The sequence below is a fragment of the Vanellus vanellus genome, assembly GCF_965231255.1.
Source record: "Vanellus vanellus genome assembly, chromosome: 3".
Lineage (NCBI taxonomy): Eukaryota > Metazoa > Chordata > Aves > Charadriiformes > Charadriidae > Vanellus > Vanellus vanellus.
In genome coordinates this window covers 89,668,101-89,694,588 of record NC_138907.1, presented here as the reverse complement: position 1 = coordinate 89,694,588, position 26,488 = coordinate 89,668,101, and the positions used below count along the sequence as shown (strand labels likewise).

Below are 26,488 nucleotides of genomic sequence, written 5' to 3'. Positions count from 1 at the left end.
GCCCCTCAATTTTCCAAATGTAGTAAAAAGTGTTTGAATACACACTTTAATATATTTTCTGTGGCATTTTTGTAAAATACAGATATATAATTATAGATATAATGCATATATAGCATTTACTATATTGATAAAAAGCTAGTCTTTTCACAATGACACACCAGTAATTATTTACAATATGATTCAAATTTTAAGGAACAAATGTTTCAAACAATATTGTGTGGTTATATGATAAGAATAATTTGAGGAAAAATAAGAGACCAGTTCTAAAGATTCCCAGACGATAAAGTACAAACTCTTGCCAGGAGCACCTCTGTGAACGTCCATGCACAACCTTTTTTTTTTTTCCCCTTGTAGGAACATGCATGATTTAGCTCTTCCACATTTCTACCTAGTCACAGCCCTTAAGATGACACGGATAATTATCCTCAACCTTTTTCAAATACAGAGTAATTGTATCATTCTTCCCTTTTAAAGATTTGTCCAACTGCAACATTTCAAAGTTTTGGCTAGAGCAGGAATTACTCTACACAAGTTTCTTGTTAATTTAAACCAACAGAGCTATGACGATTTACGTAACTGAAAGTTTGTCCACCTTCTACACATCTTAGAACCATTTCACAAGTTCTTAGTGTGAGGTTTTTGAACAGTTTTTTTTTGCATCGCAGGTCTTTGCTACAAAAAGACACTGCAATGCCAAAAGTACTGACAGACCTGAAGCACACAAATGCTCTTTGTTATCCTCATATATGAACACTACCTAGCCGTTCATCTGTAATGTACTGTCCACAGTACAGCAGATGTAAAGATTACCTTCATCTTTAATGTACTGTCACCATTTACTGTGAGGCAGAGAAGTGCTATTATCACACTTTACAGAAGAAAAACAAAATAGATATAGAAAGGCTGAATGAATTGCCCAAGGTCACTTGGGAAGTTTGTGACAGCAAAGAAGCAAAAGCCACATCTCCCCAACTGCAGGCTCATCATCCTGTCTTTCCAGCTTTGAATGAGAACTTGCTACATGTGTTCTTTAACATAAACAAATATGTATCTAATAGAAATGAAGCCTTCTCCAGACACAGGCCTAAAGACTGCTGTGGTTTCTCTTCTAATCCCAAATAATAAGAAGAGATAGTGAGAGGGCTGTTTCTGCATGCACTATCTCCGACCCACTGATGAAATACTAGCTGGGATGAGTCTTTCTTGAAGTGGGAGCAGTTAAGCCCACTGTTTGCCAGAAAAGACGTAGGAACTCTTGTGAAACACAACAATCCACCCTCACCGAAAAATCTAACACAGAAAAATGTAAAATCTGAAAGGCCTTATTCTCCTTCCATGCTGACCAGGGAAGCATTTTCAACTACATTTGTACCCACTTCAAAATGCCTTTACATCACCTGCACAATATAAAGGAGGCTTAGCGTTCTGCTGAAGATGACCCAGTCTCTCAAGCATTAAATTCTGTTCTACAACCTCCATGCTTCAGCTCTGACAGGCGGGCAGCTGAGAGGCAGCTTTCACAGCGGGACTGATGTGCAACCAGGGATGTGCAGGTGCAGATGAGGCCAGAAATTTCACCACAACAACTGTCTCTCCATGTCCTCATCACTCTGGAGAAGCCTGGTCAGGAGCAGGTTGTGATCTGTGTTCTTACAAGCACCAGTTAAAACCAGAGCTGGGAAGGAAGGGAAACTCTCCAGTTCCAGGGCAAAAACTGACTGAGAAACAGAGCAGCAGTAACCTCATGACAGAAAGGAGTAAGAGGAAGACAGATGGCTCCCTGGAGGGAGGGACATAGGCTGTAGGTGTCATGCTGGAGCATTCAAAGTAAACTATTAAAGGAATTTTGCCTATTGTAATCCTGGTCCCATTTTGGCCATGTTACAGGGAGGCAGCTGCGACAAAGTTCTGCTTCCAGCACTTGTGGGCAAACTGGGTCATCTGCTTAATTGCTACAGGCGACGTATTTATGAGATACTGAGGATAGAGGACCTTTTGCCCTTATTAAAAAAAAAAAAAAAAAAAAGCAAAACCCAAACCCAAAACACAACACACACACAAAAGGGTAAAACCAATAATGGAATTTCTCATCCTGTTCACTTTTTTTCCTTTAAAAAAAGTAAAAATACAAAAACAAAGATACATTAGAATATCCTACTGTCCAGTAAATGTCTTATAGATATTTATGGAGGAAAAAATGCATCAAGCCCTTCCTTTGACAAAAATGAAGCACCCCAAAGTTCATTCTATACCAAGGAATGCCGCTTCTTCTGCTGTTGGTTTAAATTACTCCTATCACCACAATTTGAATATGCATTATTTGTCTTCAAATACCTAAACATAAATCTAGACTAATGCTGAAAAAAAAATAAATCCGAGTAAGAATGCTGTGCTGTTGATAAGCTAAAAACAGCATATCATGAGAAGGCAAACTAATCTTTCCGTTTACTTTGCAAATAATCCATTAGCTAAACTTCTATTTTCGGCTGGATGCTTGATGCTTAACACTTAAAAGTCCAAATACCCTTCATATCCCTTATAACAGAGAAGAAACTTGTAAAATACCTTTGGTGCATCAGCTTATCATTGTATGAATGTTTTAAAGAAACTCACTAGTACCATAGGAAATGTAAGTGGGCTTGTTTGTGTTGTTTAATACTCCAAGTGTCATTTCATTCTTTAAAGGGGTTAGAGCAGAGGAGGGGGAAAAGGGAGGAAGTCTTACTTAATTTGTTGCATATGTCCCAACGTGTTATACAACTAAGTGTATTATACCAGAAAACTAAAGCAGTCTGCGCCGCAACAAACTCTGTGTAACTCAAAATAAGAGAATAATCTGGCCACAAGCAAGTCAAAAATTCAGTGAAACTTCCTCTCATATCATATATACACACACTTCACAAGCTACATCGAGTGTCCTTTCATATTCCAAAAGAAATACATTGTAGACACCAAACATACTGTACTTTTACTTAAAGGCTTCATCAAACCATATGTGCAGACACTTGAGAAGACGAGAGTGTTAAGCTTCCTAGGGTCCTAGAGTCAAAGAAATTCTGCTGCCCCCCGCTGCTAAGTAAGTGCACTCCTTCCACGGGGGGCAACATCTGCCGATCCGTCATGGTTCCACTTGGCGAGGACCCCAAGAAACTTCCTTGGGAAGAAACGATTTTCTCAGGACTGGCAGCCAGTTTAGGGGATGTGGAAAAGTTATATCCATAGAGCGCACAGGGACTGTGCAGTCTAAACGTGTTGTAGGAGCCTTGGTGGGTTTGATTAGTGGTAAAGGCATTGCTGGATGGGGACGGCATGATGTACTGGAGCTGTGGAGACATCCCTGAAATCTGCATAGATAAGCCAGTCTGCGGGCAGCTGAAGGCATCCCCATCATTGCCGCTCATAGACATATTCACAGTTGTGCTACTCGACACACCGACATAGGAGGGAGTCCTCGGGGGTGCAAATGTCTCACTGGTTTGGTTTGTGAGCCTGTTGTAGGTTTCAGCCAAAGAAGTGCTGTATCTGTTCAGGGTCAAGCCTGAGCGGGCACAAGCTGTGTAGTCAGCCGGAGCAAGGCTACAGAGCTGGCTAGTGTTGGGACTGAGGTGGAAGGCTGGAGATGAGCAAGGGGAACCCGGTAAAAGGTGAGGGTGGGTAGATGGCACTCCACTGCCAGATCCCTGGAGTAAAGTAGAGGAACCTGCATTTCCTGCAAGAGAATATTACAGTGTAAGAAACATGTTGGGAAAGGTTCAGCTCCTAGGTGACAGATCAAGACCTTTGTCTTTTATAATAACCCTTGACATGAAACACGACGCAAATTCATTCAAAAAATGGCATGTACGTGCATGTGCGGGGGGGGGAGGGGGGGGTGTGCCTGTGTGGCTCAGGCATATTTTTCAAGAAACAACCTGTCCAAGAAAGAGAACGTAAGTTATGTTTTTGCACCCATCACAATACTTAGAGCTCCTGCACGAAAGGTTATTTGACACAGGAAGCAAGCTGCGTTGCAGCTAAGACATAGCCAAGCGGGTAGGTACCACATCACAGGAAGCCTCCTTCAAAGTTATGGATTTTGTATTGTATATGCTGTTGCTATACCTCAGGGAGCATTTCGAGCACTGTGCCTCATTCACTGTCAGAGCACCAGGTAAAGAACCAGCTCCTTAGCTCAAATGAGAGAGGTTCAAACAGTTCAACAACTTCAGGAAAGTTCACAACTTCAGAACAAAAAACTTCCAACTTCAAACCAAACAACTTGAGAATAAAACTTCAGAACAACTTCAGGAAAAGTGTAGCCTGAGTGCTGTGCACGGCTGCTTCATTTCCTGAACAGGCAGGTGGAGGTTTAGGTTTGCAGCAAACTGTTAACAAACTGTTCATTTACTGATACCACAACTTTTTACATGACAAATACCAGTGCTGAATGCTTCTGAAAACCTGCTGCTGGCTACAGGTGGAGCCTTTTCTCGGGACTGAAAGTTTCCCAGCTGTAAGAAACACCTCCTCTTCTTAGAGATTATATCTCTATAACAAGATATATATGTGCGTAGAAAAATTTATTTGGGCCTTCTGCAGTCTCCCAGGAGGAAGGCAGTTAACACGGAAGACTCTCCTGTTTGTGACTCACATGAACTATCAAACAGCTTGATGCTGCAAAGAGATACACGCTGTCAATAAGTGAACAGGTTTTCACGAAAGGTGAGGTAGCAAAAAGAAAAATACATTATCAGTGAACTCTGCCTGCTTCTTCTTGCTCTGCTGACAGGCCAAAACAGGCACAAAGCACCATGAGATACTGCCACATTCCAGCAATCCTAGTGTAAGGCATACTTATTTTTCTTCCAGTCTGCATCAACACCTCTGCTATCTGAAGATGGGCACTTCCAGCACTAACAATCAGGACAAATTTCTAATGGGGTCTTTCAACAAGTCTCTAAACTATCCTACTGTCCAAGGTGTAGACGACCGAAGGATGAAGGAATGCAAGGGTGCCACATCCCACCCTCGGAACTTCAACAGGCTCCTTAACCTCGGGCAACAGCAGAAAAGGAAGCTGGAAGTTCACGGCGGCAGTTCCTCTGCTCTCAAACAGTGCAATATAAACAAACAGGGCAATATAGCAGTGTGTCACCTTTCAGTCTTATGCAGTCTGACAAACTGTTTCAGGTCTGATCCTGGCTTCTCGTTACAGGCCTTCTCTATAAGGACCGTCTCCCACTCCCATCTGCCACCCAAAACTTTGCCAGTCCTCATCCAACATATCTGTGACTTGGCACAAAAACTCCTCTTTACTTGCCCACATCAGGCATTGATGCTCAGGATTTTTCAAAGAACTGGGCCCAGGTGAAGTTGATAAAAGTTATTTCTCTGTATTTCCATATTTTCTAGGTTTTTGGTCTGAAGATGTTTAATGACTTTAGAGTATATTATCAAGAAAGCTGGAAATGTGAAGAATCAAGAGCAAGATGTCTGATTTAATTGGGAAATGGATGAGAGGTTTTCTATATGCCGAGGGATGCTTTGTAAACAAAGGAACTCAGAGAATAGTACCGAGACCCCCCTCTCTGTCGAAACAGGCCATGTAAATACATTTCTCTCCCTCACAGCACTACCTCTATGATGAGGAAAGTGGAAGCCAAGCGGTTATGGACTGGGGAGCAGGAAAAAGCAAAATGGAGAGAAGGTCCACTTTATCAAGCTCTAGGATGCAGTTAAAGTTTGTTGGGACTTTTAATGAACAATTTTTGGTCCTTAAGAATTAAGGAGGTTTTCCAAGGCGGAAACCCAATTAAACTTGTCACTATTGATTCATTACTTAGAGGACATTTCTTCTCTCATTCCTTTTTCTTCTCTTAAACACACAAGTAATTTCTACACTGGAGTTCAGAAGTGTACAACAGAAGTCATCTACAAATGATCTCTGACTTGTGTATCTCGCCAGAGCATAACACTAAGAAACAGGTAATTCCGTTCTTAAATAACTGGCATCTTCTTCCACATGAGATCTGATCTATCTTTTATGATCTAACATTTTTACTGCCACAGTGGTTAAGTCAGCATTAGTTTTCTAACTTAGAATGACTCTGATGAGAGGTGATGCCCTGCACTGGGGTTGGTTGATTGCTTTTCCTCTGCAAGTGATAGACTCACCTAGATTTTTGTAAAGAATGATGGGCAAACATTTATCTTCACGTATTTTTGTTTTGAAAGAACACAAAGAAGAAAGGTACCTTGTTTGGGTATCCCAGGTATATCTTCAAATGTAAGTGTCCTCAGTGAAGGTCTCCAGAAGGCATAAGACTCTACCAGAGCTTCCAGTCCCATTCTATTTAGAACAAAACCAACACAGCATCATGAAAGCAAGCTGTATTTTGTCACATTTTTCTGGATACTTTACCTCATAAAATATAGGAATTAGTAATATTTCAGGATTATTTTGCAGTTGAGTTTGCTTTTTAACATCCATGAGATCGCTGCGATCTGCAGTCACTGGGCTGGCAGCATGCAAACAGTTTCCCAGTTCCACAAGTCTGGCACTCAATTTCAGTTTTGGCTTTTTTGGGGTTTGGAGCTCAGGGTTGCACTTGACTGAAATGATGTTGTTTTCCTAGTACAACATTTCCTTGACAGCAACTGCTCTAACTGCCAGAGGGATAATCTCCGATTTCTGCTCGGAACAAAGGTGACAACTTCTGTCAAAACAGGATTCCCAGTCATTACCAATGAGTTGGAAAATCACACAACATGAGCAAGGTATGGGTGTATGGCTCTTTCGCTACTAGAATGTATAAAGCAATGTTGTGTCTTGGTTATTACGTGCTGAGCAAAATGCCTTTAGAAACTAAAAATCTTCTGTCATTTTCTGTCAACAATGCCATGACAAAACAGAAATAACCAGGTAGACAATCATGGCAGAAAGTATTTAGAAGAATCTCTATTTCCTGAAGGTAAAGGCTCATCTGTTTTCTGACAGAATTTTATGAACGATGTACCTCAGAGGTATAATTTTGTTGTTATTTTTGGCTGCTGGGCCCCAAAGGCCTGTTAAGTGTCAGCATCAGGCACGAACCAAATACAAGCGCTTGCCTTTGAGCAGCAGCACTCTGTAAACTCGAATTATGCAAATCACCCAGTTTGAAGCTACCAACATGTTCTGATACCGGTTCTTCCCCATTGCATTTCTAGCAGGGTCACAAACGTATTTCAGGAAACAGTTATAAAGTATTTATTAGCTAAACCTGGACTAAAAAGATAGCCTTCGTTTTCAGCAGCAATGGTGATTTTTCATTTCTAGTTAAAGTGGAGATAAAAGCCACCTCCTGGAGGAGTGTAGTCAAGGCGATAATTTATACAAGATGCCTTCGAACAATTTCCACATTTTATCACCACCCTAATTTACGCTATCAAATGGCCAAGTTTGTTTAACAAAACAGTTATGTTTATCCTGAAGTATTTAAAGGGAGAAATTCTGGTCCTTTCCTGAGTAAAAGGTTTTATAGGGTCAAACTTAAGGCCTAACTGAAGAATGAAACTATTCTCAGCACATAAATTCTGTTGCACTTTGCAAATGCACAGGGAATGCTTTTAAAAGGTGAAGCTACTGATTTCTGTAAAATAGCCTGTGGGACTGAACGGGAATGACCTGAAAGGGAATATTTTTAATTAAACAGAGTTATTGTATGCAGCAGTGCATAGTAAGATAGCTGCAATAATTAAAGCCAGTGAAAAGTTGGATGTAACGGTACCACACTATTTTATTTCTTTTTTACACTTTTATTGCAGACTAAAATGCCTAGCCGAGAAGTACGCTAGCTAGAAAAATAAAGGTAGCCAAATCTTAGCATTTAATTTCAATATTCAGCAACACAGTAAAATAATCAACTGAGTAGACCGACAATTTAAATTAAAAAAAGGAAATTTTCCTCAACAATTAAAAATCTGAGCTGCATTCCCCAACGCATTTATTCAGTACCACAGAGCTTATCAAAGAAAACAGCAATACCAACTTCAGTAAACTGCCATCAATTTGCAATGGACAAGAGTTTGCAGAGACACTTCTGCAATGAGTAACGTTACAGTAAAAGCATTCAGACTTCATCTAAATCCAGTTCCGAAACATTTATACAGAGGCTGGCCCTTCCTACAGGACTGGCCTCCTAATCCATTTCGGTAAACTACAATTGTCTTTCAATTCAAGTATCCTGCTTTTTTTCTAATGTCCAAACCAAACTCATTGCTAGCAGCCAAACCAAAAAAACCCACTCTGGACAGCCCCAGTCCTCCAACTGGATTTGCATGGTTGCAGATGCGGTTCCCTTGCTGCACCTACATCCTCCTCGGGTAATAGCAGGGCTGCCCCACCACGTTAAATTCAGTTCAAAACTGCTTTCCGCACGATCCTTTCCTCTCTGTTTTCAACGACATCTTCCCTTGTTTCATAGAACGTTATGGAAGAAATTCAAAACCCACTTAAAAACAGAAATTTCAGAGGAGTCGGGGTTTAACACTTCCCTCCTTAGTACCTATTTTATAGCTCTGCCTAAAGCATGCGTAGCAGAGACACTGCCTATGGGGAGCTGTCGAATAGGGCACACATGGCAACTTTTTCCTTCCCCAAGTACACACAGCACGGTTTGCTTCTTCAGTCACTGCATTTATCTGGAAGTTACTGTTCACTTGAACTTCAAACCGTAAGGCTAAAAGGGAGGACAAAACTCTATTTATGCCGATGCACGGGGCATCCTTTCCAGGCCCCAGGACAGAGCGTGGCCAATTAGTTCTTGCTAGAAGACAAAAATCTTAGAGAGCAGCAAATGCAGAGTGCGAACTGAAAAGACATGTACTGTGAATTCCTGTAAATCTTTACATCTACCCCACCCCTGCCATAACCGTTCATCTTCCAAAAACTACTCTCGTTTGCGATCCGGTCTCAGCATTTATGTAACTCAGGTGGGAGCCCAAAACAGGCTTTCATGCTGCAGCCTCAGTTAAAAGGGAAGCTCAATAAAGCAGCTACCAGCAGATACTCTCTGAGCATTCCTACAAGCACAGTCTGCTGCCTTCTCTGCAAGGCAAGGTCATAAATATAGCAGCTGTAGACACCAAACGCAATGTGGTCACTGGAACTGATGTACACTATGCACCACAATTAAATGCTGCTTTTTTTAGCTGAAATGGTTTAACATACAATTCATAACAGGCTTAAGTATTTTGCGTTAAACAGACTTTGGATAAAATACCTCATCAGTGCTGGCAGCAGGGACTAGACCCAAGTCTCCACTTTGCACTACTCAGATTCCCCATTGCTATTTTGAAAGATTAATGGATCAAGACAGAACAAGCAATTAATCAGTCCAACCGCAACAGAGGAGGTGGAAACCAGGCTCGTTTCAAGGTCATCTATAGCCTAGTAGGAAAGGCATTCACCTAGGAAGTGGATTTAAAACTCCTTAGGCTAAAGAGACACTCGAACACAGGTCTCCCACCTCCGAGGCAAGTGTACTAAACATAAGGTTACTGCACGAGGTGACTTAGTTTCTCCCCTTTTAAATGAAAACAATGAGCCATTCATCCAGACTAAATGCCACTTAGGTGCAAGAAATCCCGGGCTTGCAGTTTGACACTGGTACCTACAATTTGTGTCTCCAGCCAGGAGAAAGAGGAGATTTCAGGAGCAGCCTGAAATCACAGACCTGAGTATGCATTAATGCCATTTGCAGCCTTCACGGTATGCCGCCGTTTCCACCGAAAGGAAACTTGAGTACACGAGTCACGCCGTGTGCCAACCCGTTCTTGACCTAGATGGTCAGAGGAGTAGGAATGGGAGCCCACCACAGAGAACATTACTGGGAAACCTAAGTGCTCCCTCTGGGAGTCTGAGCCTCCAGACTAACTTGTCTGTAAATACAGGTATTTCCCTCTACCAGCCTTCACAAACCAATTCTGTCAGCAATAAGCCCAACTCCTTCCCCAAAACCTACCTGTTACGTCCCGAATCTCTAAACCCTTTGGCGAACGGATTCCTATCAATCTTCAGACGTGTTATCTGTGAAGAGGATTAAAGCAATTATTACCCTCAAATTCAGCTAAGTAACACCCAAAATGACTATCCTGACAGAATTAAGCTGACACTGGAGTAGAAACATCTTCATAGTTGCATGGTTTAAGATGGCTGTCCTGAAACGCAGCAAAATAAGGGCCAGCCTTCTGATCATTATTTTTGCAAATCCCCAGAGAAGTTAATAGGTATTTAATGCTACCAAATGGCAGGTTGGAATTCTTGAGAAAAATCTTCTGGCAAATGTCATTCTTCACCTAAGAGGGTATACTGCCCAACTGCAATAAAATTTAAATTAAATTTTATTTCTGTACGGGTCAAGAAGGAAATGTGAAAAGAGAGATTATCCCTAGGCTGTTATCCTCAGCAAAAAAAACAGCAAATTCACCCCCCCACCACCTCAATACTTGTAATTTATTTAAATAAATGGGGTAGGCACACAATAATTCTATTTCAGTATTTACAGGTCTCTCCTACTCTGTTCTTTGCAAAGATAGCAAGGCATATATAATTTCCCAACATACAGCTGCAATAACTTAACATGGAATTAATAAAATGTCACAACACTAACTACGATGTCACTATGTTTAATACTTAAGCAAGTGGTAACAAGAGCCAAACACTGGAGACACGCAACCTGCAGTTTACTTTTGACTTTGAATCAGTGTGGACCCAGATAAATTGCAGTTAATAATATACGCTGAATGCAGTTAACGAAAAAGACTGCAACTTTCTTCAGACCTCAGCTTCTCAGTTAAGGTCCTGGGAGTCTTGAAATCACTGGAGTCAGGACCAAAAGTGCTTCAAAAATTCTATCCAGACATTTATCTCCACTTAAAGGTACAAAAACACCTTTAAAAATTAGACTGCTCTTTGCCTTGTGCTTCAACGCTGTATTTATAATTAAGACACCATTAATTATGATAATTAGACTGTGTGATCTCCATAATAAGAATGATTTTTTACATGCAGCGTCTAGCCCACATGGCCTGAAGTCTCAGCTACAGCCTTCAGGCACTGCTGCAATACCACTAGTGAAAGCTACTTGTCATACGAAAAGGCTTTAGACTGTTTTTTAGTAAGTGGTATAACAAAAGTATCCGCTTTTCTCCTATCTCTTACTACCCTGCCTGGTCTGAAAAGCCTTTAAAGTGCTAAGCAGAAAGCCGACATTACCTGTTGATTTTGGTACGCTGTGACAGTAGTGAAAACTGTCTCTGGAAAAGAGAAGGCTTTCACCCCTTCTCCTGACGGGATAGGCTTGACAGGGGACAGATCATCTCCACAGTCCTTTCGGATGACGTGGACACGAGGCTGATATTTATGCATGGAGTGCAGGATAATCTATGCAGTCATGAAAGGAAAAAGATAACATTTATTAGAAAGGACACCCTGCTGTTTCAGGACTAATAGCTTTTTGGAACAGATTATGGTATGTGTTTACCATGCCACTTACTGGAAATCAAATGTTTTCTTTAACCTCTGAAGGTTCTTATTACAGTAGGCTAATCCCTGTGTGTTTATGTTATTGCCAACCCTAAGCATTTAAAAATTACGACTCAGGAGCTCCGAATTCAGAGACTGGCTCAATTGAGACTGTCTAAAAAAAAAAATATAATATCAGGAGAGAAGTCCTGGTCCCCCTAGATTAGGAAAGTTTTGTCACTTTTTTCCACTGGAGCCTAGATTTGATCTAACAGGATTAACAGCAGCAGCATTTGCCTTCAGAATATGCTTGGAGCAATTTTCTTCCCGATATCCCAAAAGCTGGAAACGTATCTTGCTTTGAACGCAAACTGAGACTCTCACACTCTGAACAAGCAGAAACTCAGAGTAAAATAATATCAAAATCCAAAACTCTAAAGTTTTAATAACCCTGGATTTATAATACATATACACACAATACAAGCAATACACAAACCCCTCCCAGCATACAAAAGCTCAATTAAGAATAAAGGATAAACGAGAAGTATATGAACTCATAATGAATAAAATTAAACACAAAAATACCTCTTTGTATAGTTCCCAAATTTTAGAGGAGGTTTAAAATACAAAATTATTTCTCCAGTTTACTCCACGTTAGCTAACCACTACTAAAATAAAAGATTTCGAGAAAAAAAAATAATTGGAAGCTCAACTATTATTGTTGGAAGGCCTAAGAAATTAGTAACTCAATAAATAAATAGTCCTATGGCTATTGGCCTGTGGAACCCCTAATCAACATTCAGGGGAAGCTTTTTAATTTCCTGCTCCTTGAGTAGGCTCAGAACATGCATGTGCTGAGGCACCCGACGGAGCCCCTACGCCAGACACGGTGGAAGTTCATTCATCCAAATGACATAGAGGACATTACATTAATTTGGATAAACTAGAGTTTGGCTAGTTTAATATGCTTAGTCCTGGCCAAATGACATGACCCTCAGATAAGCCAAGTTTCTGGATAATCAGGGGCTTTATTAGCCTGTAAATAAGGTTTTGACAATGATATCACAGGCTCCAATTAATTTGCTCGGGGAGCGCCCAATGGATGTCCTCATATGAAGCCTTTTCCCAGTTTCTGAAATCTTGCACAGAGCGAGATTTTTATCATACAAATGTGTATTCTCTTTTACAACACTCCTTTCGGTTCTCCGCTGGCAAAGATCTACAAAACGAAAATGCAGAGAGGACAGCACATTCCTGAGCCTGTTTTCCTGTGAACACCCAGTGATACCAGGGGAGATGCTGGTGCAACAGAAAAAGAAATGATCACGGAAAGCTCTGTTCCACTGTTCAAACCCATCACTATTCGGTGTCTTGCCATTTGCCTGGGTGCCACTGAGCGTGCCATGTTCTGCTCCCACCCCAATTACTTCACTTCATCAGTACAAGTACCACTTGCCTGTATGGCGGACTTGACCGTATGCAATGGTAACCCAGGCAGTACAAAAAGCTCTGCTCGCATATCAGGACAAGTGAAGTCACGGCAGCATGGAGGTGACCATCTCCCCCTCCTTATCTGGGTGGCTATTTCAGCTAAACCAATCCTTGTCATCTCTTACGAGCAACCTGGCTTGGCTCTGTGCTATACTAAGATTTCCGGCACTGACACACTGTTAGAGAATTAATGAATCTGGAGCAGCGGTTTTGTTTGGTTTTTTTCCCGGCTTTGTACCGTGCCTTGTACAACAGGATCTTTGTTAATGATCAGGACTCTGAATTCTGAATAAGTAATACATAACTGCAGAGCCCTGGTGAATTAAAGAACAACACTATGTAGATAGGACATAAAAGAAAAGGCAAATGCAATAGCCACTCTGAAAGCCATGTAGTTCTATTATTCTAAGCATCACCTAAAGTTACTGTGATGAAAAATCTAAGGAAAAGGAGATTCCTGCTTTTCATTTTGCATTGCTTGCACATTCAACAGCACAAAGGGCATCTAACAGTTTATCTGCAGAACCAGCAACTTTCCTTTCGTACCCTTAAAAGCCAACAGTAAAAAACCCCAACCAGAACGAACCCCACCAAATGCCAAGCACGAACTGGCATTGCTTTCAACCCACAGTTGAAAAACCTGCCTCTCTCTACAAAAAACTCACAGGGCCCGACCAGAAAAACACTTTGTTGGGGGGAATAAACCTGTCCCGCCAAAAGTAAAATTACACTTTGGCCACTGCAGCTGTGAAGACATCATTATCAGAGAGAAGGCACCACAGCAGGGAGCTCACAGGTAGGCAGCGGGGCAAGGCCACGGCCTGGCAGAGCAAAGGTGGCCACGGCACCCACAGACCCACAAAACTGAGATTACCATTGGGATTACCTTCGCAATACGGCTTTAGAGAGATGCTGCCGTGATGAGGCCTCGGAGCTGACTCCGGGCTCGGGCACCGCCGTGGCACAACCATCACAGGCAGCACACATGAGAGCCTGATGCTCTTTTCGTGAGGGAGATGCCGATCCCCCGGTGGCTCGGCGGTGCCCTGATTTTACACAGCCACCTCCCGACCTTGATGGGTGCTCACCTTATGCTGTTTTCACCAAAAAATCCTCCTTTGTCCTCCCTAAAAAGCCCATGTATTCAGGCCTTCTGTGGTCAGGGAAGCGTGTGGGGCCGAGGAGCACGGATTCCCTCTCCACAAAGACAAAAACTGCAAGTGCAAATGCTGATGTTTCCCAGCTTTTCATTGTGACAAGAACGTATAACTACCCATTGACTGTAAGCAGAGCTTGCTACTTGGAGCCAAGTCTGGGCAGAGTAACAGTCCGCCTCTGCTTCCAGCCTCACCCCACTTTCAAATGGAGGGGAAAAAAAAAAAAAAAAAAAAACCACCAAGGAACAATTAACACGCTAACAGCATCATTTTCACTAAAAGTTAAAAGATGTTTCTCTGCATCAAAAAATGCTCAGCTGAAAAGCATGGAAAATAGCATCAAAAATATTGACTTTTCCCCCTCTACTGAAATTCAGATTAAAAACTGCAGCAACATAACAAAATCAGCCAGCTCTAACCAGCCGGAGGGAGAGACTGCTTTGACAATGCAGCACTAACTCCACAGATGAGAGAGGGATGAGAGGCATTAACAAAGAGCGCCCAGACCACGCACTTCTCAGTGTCAACTGCAAAATGCAGGTTTACTTTTTGTTACTGTCACAACTCAGACGAAAGACACAAATGCCACAGTATGTGTCTTAATGACGCCATCGGGCCTTAATGCCTCTATAAGCGCACAGTCTTTCCAAGGCAGGGAATCCACCCCGGGACTCCCTTTTGACGTCAAAAATACACAAGGCAAACGTATCCTTACAAATTTTGCTTGATCTCCTCAGCCTACAGGTGGAACCCGTGTATCAGAAAGGAGTGTCCTATGTGCAGATGTACTTCAAAATGTCTCCGCAAAACAGCACTATAAAATTACACAAATTCCCACTCAAAATACTGATGAAAATAGCAGCAGGCAGCAAGGAGCCCGGAAGGCATTCGAGCAGCAAAGCAAGTCATCTTAGAGATGGCTGATCTCCTTCCACAAGGAGCTAATCCCAGGCCAAGGCAACGCGAGGGGAGCTGGCTCCCATGAACCACTACCACAATATAGACACTGCACAGGAATACTACCTTAGCCTCTGTTTGCAAATACTCTCTCCATCCCCATGGACGTGTGGCACTTTTCTCACCGATTCTGAGAGGTAACACTCTGGAACAGGTAAACGGGCTCTGGCTTGGTCTCACGTGAGCTCCCTACCTCTGTGCCTGCTAGATCAAACCCCAGCCCTTGGGTTTTAACACAAAAACTCTGCAAAAGCCAATACCTCTGAGGAGCACGGTTAGAATAAAGGCACAATTTTGACAAGGATAAAGCCCCAGAACCAGACAGCATGGAAAGCACACCCAAAGAACAACGGCTAAAGCCCAACACTGCTCGAACTACTGGAGGAATGATGGCAGAGTGTAGAGACCCCACCAAGATTTCTCTGAGCCATTCTGCCTTAGCAGTAGAGGAAAAAAAACCCAACTTTCTAATAATCTAAAATATACCCCATCTCCTGTACAGGGGTGGGAGAGTCAGAACACTTGATGCAAAACAAATATTTGAGGGATGGTACAGTCTTGACCCCTAGCTCTTCTAATCCCCCATCCCTCCCCTGGTACCCTCTTGAGAAAAATGGTTCCTTCCTGCTTATGAGAAACAATTGTTTTTTATATTCATCACAAAATATGATTATTCGTTTTCCATTATTGCTGGAGGCATTCAGAGGCTACATAGCTTTTTCAATACAGCATTCCACACTACCATAGCTTTAAAAGAAAAAATGTACCCATTGGAAGAGACACTTTTCTGCTTTCTGCTTTTGCCTTTTCTGGTAATTATGAATGACATGTTTGCAATTTCCCAGATTTGAGAAATATGAAATTATTTTACAGTCATCCTTCTTTTGTCCTTTTATTTTAATACTTAAATTTCCATTTTGGGGAGGAGGGGCGCTGCCGTAGCTCTGAATCAGTTCAATGTGTCTCAAATCACTGTACTAGGGCTTCGCTTCACTAGTTTCCAAATCGAAACACTTAACTAAAGACCAGAAAATTTATATCCCCCCACATTGCGAATAATGGTGTGCTGTGTACACTACACAGGTTTCAGTTCAGACTAAAAGCAAAGCTAAGATCTGGGATGGAAAAATACAGTAACACAATTCTCTACACCGCTGAGATTTTACCACAGTTTGCCACTGCAAGTGCACGGGTGGACCACAGCACCCACGTATCGCCCCTCTGAACCAAGTGAGTAGAAAAAACCAGCCGCGCTGCCTGCTCGCCATTGGAAAAGCAACATTTTACCCATTCGCATCTGCTTCTCTTTTTAAAGGCCTTACAATAGAGGCAGGACTCAGAGAAAGCAACTCCCACTCAAGAAGAGTCGCAAATGTACAAAGCCCGGAGAAACTAAGGGAACGAAGTGTGCCTAACCTTAACTCAGTCGGACACTGCCAAATGGGACCCCATAACTCTAATTCTGGCAGGACGCGATGTAAAACATCTTTCTTACAAGCCTGAAGAAAAGCACTGCTAACTTTGGAGATGTGAATACCCCCACATCCTTTTAAAGGAAAAGTGCAATAAAATTATGAACATTATGATACGAAAGGGAGGCTTTTTTTGCCTCTATAACATAAAAGTTGTAGCTCCTGCACAATTTGACCAGAGTCTCACATTAATCTCCTTTGCAAACACACACAGAGGAAAAAAAAAAATCTCGTACTTAAACTTGGAGTATATATTGACAAAATACCCGGCTCAATGTCACAGAGTCAAAACTATGCAGTATCTTTGTATTCTGTGCCAGGTACATTTTCTTTCACTCCCTTCCATGAGGGAGAAAGTATCCTGGTTAATAAATCGGGCTATGCTAAGGACAATGGAATCCACATCCTGTCTCAAAACTTGCCTCCAACATCTTAAAGCTCTACCACTTGGAACTCCATGCTACTTCTGAAAGCAAGCCAACGCTTGCCATTTATTACAGGATTTTGCAAAATTAAAGACTTCACCCTGACTAAAAACAATTCTCATTTTTTAATTATTTCCCAAGGTGTCAAGTAAAACTATTTTAGGGATTGCTGGAAAGATACTGGCTTACATCTGTCATGTTTCAACAGTTTTAAAGAGAAAAGGAAATATTAACATAACACATTTTGTCACATTAGATAATGTCATAACTAAACAATTTAGAACTTGCAAACAGAACACTCATACTGCATACGTCTTCGCCAGTTTTTTCAGAAGTAATGAGCCTCAGCTGTGAAAGGGTCTTGCTTCATAAGGTATGTAATAAATCATTATCGGAGCAAACCCAGCTCCCATGTTGTTCGTTTTTGACTGCAATTATTAACACCTCATGGGATTTCACACAAATGTTTAGGTTAAGAAAATAGTTAAGTGAATTTTTATTCACATGAAGTTATTACACGCTATTAATGTTTCTTCTAGCCACTTGTGAATTTAAGCGTCCTTTTTGATCGGCGCAGAAGTTGCGAGTAACGCGCTCGGTGGGAAAACGTGAGAGCAATTCTGCCCCTTCGTACTAGGCAATTTAGCCTTGTAAAGTCTTACTTTGCAGAAGGGGTTCTGTTTTTGAGGGGGGAGTAAAACAGCAGGCTCTAATAAGCAGTTAATTATCGGAGCAGAAAGTAAGCAGATTTTAGATCTGGACGGTAAAGTTCCAAAACAGCTTTGAAAAGTCAAGCCTATTTCTGGCACCCTGAAGCTGTACGTCAGAGTCTTTCGGGGCTGAGCAATGTGCCTACATATAATACTGCAGAAGAGCGAGTACTCACATGCCCTTGATCGTCCAGCTCGTTATTGGTAAGCTTCAGTTTGTCAAAGCTGATCACTTGTCTCATCCACGTCTCCCCAGAGGCGGGTGAATCGGGGTGAATATAAACACGAGGCGGCACCGGGGAGTCAGCATTACCAGCCACCATCCACTTGGAGCTATGATAAACATACCTATAAAAAGAAAACAAACACCTATAACCACGAAACCCGAAATAATGTATCGTCAGACCCATTCAGTATTAATAAACTAGGGGCCATACATACAGCAAGAACCCACCAGTTAACACGATATGAAAGGACAATAAATAAAAGTTACTTTTTTTTTAGGTTCAAACCATAGTTCTGGTATCTGCAAAAGTAAGGCTCTGATCTGACCTTAGCCGTCTTAAAATCAGTAACAGCCTTAACACCAGGCTCCACACTGAGCTTTAAGCTGGTGTCAGTTCATTGATTGCTACAGCCCCGCTCTGAATAGGCATCAGCAAACAGGGAAGAATCTAGTCCCTCATTCATCAAATCGAGTGGTAATTCCATATTTGGAAGGTTTAACATGTTGAGTCTAATATAAGAGTCTATAAATAAAGCTATTGAAGGGAAAGAACATTATGATTGGGGAAAATAATGAAACTATGTCAAACTATGCTCTTGCTATTTCTGCAAGACCATATTAATTTTCTTGAATAGTATTGCAGAAAGGCTTAAAAATGAAAAAACACAGCCCATATTTCATTTGATAGGCCAATGCTGACAAAGTCATTTTCTAATAAAAATAGTGCCTGCTTTGGTAAAAAACTTATTTTGAAGGCAGACACTTCACAGGGCAATTTAAAAAGCACCAATTAAAAACTTCAAGGTGTTGTTTTTAAGTACAGTAAAATTCCAGTAATTCAGCTATATTTTCTAATAAAAACAAGAAAGACTTTATAAAATCATTTGCTTGTACAACTCAGTTCCTTACTAGAAAAAGACAAACAACATGATTGGAAATGAAAACAAAATGATCCAATATATGCATCGCTCCGTACAATTCCTATCAAGCTGCAAAAGTAAGATCTAGAATGGCGGTGAAGCTCTCTCCTGGAGACAAATTCTCAACCCCAGATCGCACAGTCAACTGTTGTAACATTTTTCATTTAGTTTATATTTGTTGGTTTATACTAAATACGTGGTTTCCCTACAAAAGTAAAAAAAAAGACATAAACACATAAAATAACTTGAGCAACAGCTTCAGCTTCCAGGCATTTACAGCAAGGTCCAATTTTGCTACAAATCTAGACCTAGCTATAATTTTCTGCATTTCCATTTAGTTTTGCTATCTGCTATGACAGCTGAAGAGTAGGGTCCCTATGCAACTGCTGTTGTATCTTTCAAATCTAAAGATCAGCAAGACAGTTTGTAAAGCCACATGAACAGCCAAAGTTAAAATAACAGCCAGCAATAAAAAAAAAATAAAAATCATAGATTGCACAGCAAAAAGTGAAAAGTGGAATCAAGTAAAACACGTGAAACATGAATATTTAGCGGGAAGGTTAAAGGCGTGGTACTAGTACAAGATTACAGAAAATTGTGTTTGCCAACTAAGAAAATACTGCCCTTCATTCAACTTTTGTTAATTTACTTCAGTTATCTGAGTACCACGTATCACACTGGGCAGACAGCGCAGCTCATTATGACTGCATTTATTTTAAGTGAAATGAGGTTTAAACAACTCATATTCAATACGACTGTGTTTATTTTTAATATTAACATTTTCATTCCATTTGGAATAATAACCTTGCTTTTTCTATGAATTACGGAATTGCTCAGACCTTCTAGGAATGATATGCTTAGATTGCTAAGTAAATGCACACGTGCAATACAAAGCAAGAAAAAGGCTTTCATTTGAACTGCGCTGCACTGGTCCAAAGAAAAAAAGCATTTTTTTCTCTACTATACAGTCAGAAAAGCCTCCCCTAACTGTATGTACGGGGACATCCTCAACACTGGTATCTGCACCTTGTTGAAAAACACAAGATTGAAAATGGTCCTAAGAAATGTCTTACACACCGCACGAGAAAAGGACAAAACTGCAGTCAATGAGGTAAAGACACACAAAAATCCATAGGGCAGTGTTTCCTTAGGAAACGAGGCGGCATTCCTGCAGAACCAACCTTTTACTCTTAGTCTGAAACATTCCTAGTTCTACAATTAAATCTGCAGCGGTTTTCCCTCCATTATACTAAGTACAGGGTTGAAACAATCAAACCAGCAATTGGTAAGGACCTGATCCTGCCTCTACTGAACTACTTGGCCAGGCTCCTCCGGGCTACTACGGAGCATGGGATCGCATCTGTAAAGCAAGACCTACAAAACTTCTACAACTCACAATAATAACTGCTGCGAGCCCGATCCTGCAAAACATTTCTCGAGGACCAGTGGCTGCAGCAGAGTCTAACTGGCTCCCTCGAAACACAACTGCCTTCGAAACGGTAAGAGTTTGAGCACGTCATTCCTACTCTTACGTGTTCGAAGAACAGCTACTTTTGTTCCTCGCATTATTCTTCAGACAATAATGTCATTAATACTTTCACGAACAGGAATTAGAAATATTGCGCTTTGTGCATCTCAGCAACCAAATATCTGAGCAATAAACAGCATTTAAATTAAATTAAATAATCAATTTGAAGTGTGACCAAGAACGCTCATATGCCACTAAATTGGACATCAATGCTATTAATGTTGTTAATTAATGTTAATACCATTTAGCAGTAGAAAAATGTGCATTTTCATATTTATTTGCTAATAGGAAGCAGTTCCCACCGACAAGATGAAGAATAAAGCACGGTAAGATTTCCTGACCGCACTAGAACTCCACTCTCTGAAAACCAAAACCTGAGCATCTGCCCACGGTATATACACTACATAAGGCAAATGTATAAAGAGCTTCAACAGAAACTTTAGTTGGTTGTGCGTACTTGGCACAACTTACGTTTTCTGTAAATGCACCAGGATGAAAACAGGAATCTGAAGGAGAGTTAAACACGACCTTCGGCTAATTTATATAGTGTTAATATTTTCTTCCAATAGCCAAGCTCCCTATGGCTTGCATCGAATGTTTTCTGCCTTAAAGTCACCATACCTGTATCTTTTGTTATCCACTGGCACAATATCCATAGCAATATAATACTGCTGATGTGGGTCTAAACCTGAGATCTTCACCCTCATCGCGGGAAACATCCGCCTGAACATGGAAAGAGAGAGGTCATTTTTAATATGAAACAGACTCGGGAATGGTTGTTTAGGAAAAGTAACCAGTTCGTGGGATTTTTCTCGTTCTTCCTTTTAGCCTACAGAGTCCTTTTGGACGATTATAGTTACATAGCCATGAAATGGCCCATTCGATATGTCAAAACAGATTTCTAAAGTGCATTTACTCGAACAATGCTTCGTATGTTTTGGGATACGCTTTGGGAGTACAGCTATTACCACATCATTTCGACTTTATTGTTAGACAGTAAATCATTTGGGTTTGAGACTTCACTTTAGCAGGACACGCATTTTTAAGCCCGTTTGAGATACCAGCTAGAAATGTATTTCTGGGGATGTGCAAAGACCACCTCCGTGCCCAGGAAGACCAATACTTACAGAAATGCAAATTGCCACTGAGGTTTCGACTGACAGCAGCAAATGGTGTCTCATTTCTGGTGCAGCAAATTAGAAAGCTAAATCCACGGCGATACAATTATAACACTGCAAGGATGCAGTTATAAAAGCCAACGTGCCATGCTGTAACCCAACAATATGGTCTTTATTGAGACGGGACTTCCTGTCTGCAACTTACTAAAGGTGAAGTGCAAGAGCTACTCTGTCTTTGAAAGGTATAGTAAAACTTCTTTATTAAAAGCAGAAACGAATCTACGGGGTAATTTCTAAAAAAAAAAAAAAAGTTCATGAGTTAGCTCCTTCTGCAGAGGAAACGGAGTAATTAACCGATGCGGTGGTTTTAACATAAAAATGTATTTCTTAGCTCGTTTGGCACGCCTTTTATCAAGAAAGTTCATTCTTGAAGCCAAAAGAAAATAAAGAAAAAAAAAGAAATGTCCTAGTGACGAGCTGACTGCAAGCTAATGAAGGGTACTTTTCTGTATGTTATAAACCTGAAAGCCATTCCAGTTTATTCAGTGTTTGCTGCTGTTCTAAAATATATATTTATATAAATCAATTAAAAGTCGTTACAGGAAAGAAAAATCCTATCTCCGTTATTTCTGAATAAGCAGGAGGGTAAACCTGACTGCGGTTAACTAGTTTTCGCTTTTATTTCAGTGCACCTGTAAGATAAAACAGAAATTCCCCGACTGGACTCTTTTAAGACAAATGTTGCTTTGTGCTGTTCAAGACTGCGTTTCAATCATTAATAAAGCCTCTCTGAAAACGTAGAAGGCAGCATATGGATTCAATAAAATATGTTTTTGTAATTTCTAATAAGTTCGGATACTTTTATACTACCCAGGTTTTTACCATGTGTATCCACGGGGAAAAAAAGGGGGAAAAGTTTTCCCCCCACTCAGAAGGACGCGGCGCTCCCAGACCCCTCGCCCTAATGAACAGGAAACCCACATGCTCGTGTGCCCGGCTAAAATTATCGCCATCTACCTGCCTCGTAAATCTGGGGGTTTGGGTTTCCCCCACACCCAGTCACCCACCCCCCAACACCCCGGGTTTTGATGTGCCCGCCCGCCCGCCCCGGGACGCAGAGCCCCGGGTCCCAGAGCCCCGGGTGGCGGTGCCGCCGGTGGGCCCGTTACCTCCCCGCTTTGGTGATGATCATCTCGGTGCCGATCTCGTGGAAGCGTTTCCACAGCTCGGCTCCTTGCAGGTCCACCCGCGGCGTGGGCAGAGGCGAGCCGGGCCTCGAACCTTTAGGGGAAACTCCCGGGGAAGCGGGTGGGGAAGACGCCGGGAAACCATCCTCCTCGCAGCCGCCTGCGGGGAGAACGGGAGAGGAAGACAGAGGAACCGGGGAGGGGAGCGCGGATCTTCCCGACCGGAGAGTGTGTGTGGGGGGGTGTCCCTCAGCCCCAACCGGACTCCACCGACCCGTGGGGAGGTGAGCCGAGGGGCGCTTTCCCCAGTCCCCATCTCCAAACCCCCTCCAGATGTTGCTCCACCGCGCTGCCACACCGACAACCTCCGCCGGCAGCCGCCCCCGCTCCGCGCCGCCGGACGGCGGCGAGGCGCGGAGCGGGGGCGGCTGCCGGCGAAGGCGGGGGATGCCCATGCAATTGTGGAAAGACAGAAGGAATAAGGGGGAAAGGGAGAAGCCGGAGCCCAACCGGAGGAGCGGGTTTCCCGCGGGCAAAGAGGCGGCGGGGTGGCGGGGAAGGCACTCACCGGCGGGGGCGCGGGCGGCGGCGCAGCCCAGCTCCATGTCGCCGCAGGTCCTCCCGGCGGTGGCGGCGGTGGCGTTGGCCGGTGGGGAGCTCTTGGAGCAGCAGCCGCTGGCCCCTTCGTCCTCCGCCGCCTCTTCCTCGCCTCCCAGCTTCCGCCGCTTGGGCTGCCGCGCCGGCGGCGGCTGCTGTTGCTGCTGCTTCTCGGCCCCGATGAGAGCCTCCACGGAGAAGGCGTGAGCCTTGAGGCTCATGGTGGTGCCGGGCGAGGATCGCCGCTTCTCGGCCATGCCCGCCTCCCACCCCCCCAGCCCCCCCCCCCAAAAAAAAAAAACACTGCTGCCGCCTACAACCCGCGCATCCAGGCGCGCCACGGCCGCCGGCACCCGCGCCCGAGCCCGGCCCGCTGCGCCGGCCGCCCTCCCGTCCTCCCGACCGCGCAGGCAAGGGGCTGGGGCTTTTCCTCGCCTTTCTTTTTAAATCCGAGTTATCAGCCAAGTTTTTTTTTGTTGTTGGTTTTTTTTTTTTTTCGGGGGGGGGGGGTGGTGGTTTGGTTGTTTTTGGTTGTTTTTTTTTTTTTAAGAGGAGAAAAAAAAAAATCTATTCCTTTTTGCAGATGCGCTCCTTCTCTCCCCCTCCTCCTCCTCCTCCTCCTCGTTCTGCCCCGTCTGATGGGCCAGGCAGGACTGACATGGGTAACAAACGCTCTGCGGACACAAATTAGGGCTTGTAATTGAAATTTGTTGCCTTGATCTGTCAGCACTTCCAGGCAGGAGACCGGTGGGAAGAACTCGCTCATTAGTGTCACTGCGGCGGCGGGGGCCGGGCGGAGCCGCGGGGCGGGGACTCCGACGGCCCGGCTGCCCGATGACCAATCAGCACCGCCCCTGCCCTACCGCCCCGGCCTCGTCGACCAATCAGCGTTGTCCCGGCCCCACAGCCCCGGCCCCGGCCCCGCCGCCCTACCAGGGGGCCCCCGCCGCGGCGGCCGGGCGAGGCGGGGGGGACCGGGGGGGCGGTGGGGGGGGCGAACCCTCGTCCCGCACCCGCCATCCCGCCCCCATCCCCGCCGCCCCGCGCCTGGGTCCAAACAGCCCCGCACCCCCCGACCGGCGGCAGATGCACAAACGTTAATAAGACCCCCCTCACACCCCCCACGCAGGGGACCGGGCTGGCCGGGAGCCCCAGCTCCCCCCGAAACGCAGAGGGAAGGGGGAGGGGGAGCCCTCCCGGAGAGCCGCGTTTCGCTCGGAAAAACTGTTCGGACTTAAAAATAAAAATTAAAAAATAGACGTTGTGGCCTTTCTCGCTGTTAGGGATTAGTAGTTACTGTTGTTGTTGTTATTATTATTATTATTATTATTATTATTATTATTATTATTATCATCATCATCATCATCATCATTATTATTATTATTATTATTATTATTATTATTATTATTACTACTACTACTATTCAGGTGCTGCACTCGGAGCTCCATCACGTTGTTACCCAGGCGCTGGCTCAGGGGGGTTTCAGCGCAGCATCCGTAGCCCCCTTTAAACCCAACCCATTAGGCGCTGAAGCCGCAATAAAAAGAGAATTAAACCGAACCTCGTACGAACATGGATACATCCAGCCGCAGCAACTTTAATAATAATCATATTCAGGTGCATAGAACAGGCACGGGCAAAAAGCCTTTCCTATCTTTCCATTGAGTAAAATAATTTAAAGTTACAGATTAGGAGGCAGATCCTTTTCTTTGCATGACCAGGGAAATAAAAAAGCTATTGAGATTTTTGTTGTGATTTCTTTTTTTTTTTTTTCCTTTCCCCTCTTGTTGGGAGATACTTTTTTTTCCTTTTTTTTTTTTTTTTCCCTCAGAACTAAATGGGGCGACATGTTGCCTTGAGGGAAACAGAATAGAAATCCTCCTCCTGTAAAAAAACATGGGGCGAATCTCACGGTGTGGGGGAATAGGATCTCGGCTTCGGTTCGCTGTTTCGGGCGAGAGAGAGAGAGAAATTCGTAGTGTGGTTCGTCCGTGTTACAGCCTCGGAGGTGCTGTTCGGGCCGTCGGGTGGCACAGCTGAGATTTCTGATCGTAATCTAAAAAGGAAATAGCTGCCATTTAGGAGATGTAACCGTTTCCACTATCGCATTTTATCTATCCCTAAAATGCAGATTTATCCCTAATTTCAATAGCTGCTTCGTCAGAGAGTCTGAGGAAGGGCTGCCTAATAAATATACCCCAGAGATAAATTATCCTTTCAAATAAGGTTATCAGCGTTAAAATTGTAGAAGTGCTTTCCAGACGTGAAAATATAGGTATGTGACAGAAAGATAATTGATTAAAGAGAAAGAAAAACAAAACAAAACAATACAACACCAAAAAAAAAAAAAAAAAAACGAAACCACCACAGGAGCACCAACTCTCTCCACATTGGAAAAGATGGCAATTTGTCTGAGAAAAATTCAGCACTACGAAAAAAAATCCCCCTGCAGTGGCTGTCGCTCTGAATCGATAGGAGAGCAGAAAATGCCTCATGCCTGTCACCGACCGACAGTGCTGTGGAGTTAGTTTATCTTTACGTTAAATCTGGGACATATTAACTGTTCCGTGGTCTAAAGCCTGTCTGCTCTGCCTGTTCCAGCCCTGATTGAATCTGAAGGAAATCAGATGTGCGAGAGTGGTCGGAACGTGCTAAGCTAGAGGATCTTGCAAGAGTTTAAACGCCATCGCGGTGGGGATGAGATCGATAGGGAGAGGAAGGAAGGAAATGGATGTTATCTGTCCGAAGGCGCTCCGGCAGCCTCCCCGCCCGCCCGCCCAGCTCCGACGGCACCTTCCGCCGCCCCGCTCCGCGCTCCCGCCGCCGCCGCCGGGCCACCCGCCCCACCGCCACCGGTGCGACGGCCCCGGCGGGGGCCGCGGGGAGCAGGTACCGACCCCCGCCCCGGCCGCGGCGGCCCCGGGGAAGGCGGGGGGGTGTGAGGGGAGGGGGGGGTGCGGAGGAGGAGGGTTGCGCTCCGCGGTGGCGGGGCCCGGAGTGCGAGCGGCGGGGGGCGCGGGGGTTTAGGCCGGGGCTGCGCTTCTGGCGGGCGGAGAAAGCGGGGTCGGACCCGGGCGGCCGCCGGGACCTGGCGGGGGGCGACGTGCCCCCCCCCCCCGCCGCCGCCGCCGCCGGGCTCTCCCCGCCGCAGCGGCTTGGGCGCAAGAGGCGCGGAGGGAACCGGAGCGGCGGGAGTCCCGCGGAGGTCCCGGAGA

The 26,488-nt window shown here is 43.8% G+C and overlaps 1 protein-coding gene across 1 annotated transcript; it reads right to left on the bottom strand.

Moving 5' to 3' along the window:
* On the bottom strand, positions 1-23,530 carry TBX18 (T-box transcription factor 18; the record flags this gene model as incomplete). Its single annotated transcript, XM_082480631.1, has 8 exons — positions 1-3,709; positions 6,234-6,328; positions 9,984-10,048; positions 11,237-11,404; positions 17,874-18,045; positions 20,993-21,094; positions 22,659-22,836; positions 23,245-23,530. 8 exons carry the CDS (start codon positions 23,528-23,530, stop codon positions 2,985-2,987), a joined length of 1,791 nt encoding a protein of 596 aa, XP_082336757.1. The 3' UTR covers positions 1-2,984.
* Between the last annotated feature and the right edge of the window lie 2,958 nt (positions 23,531-26,488).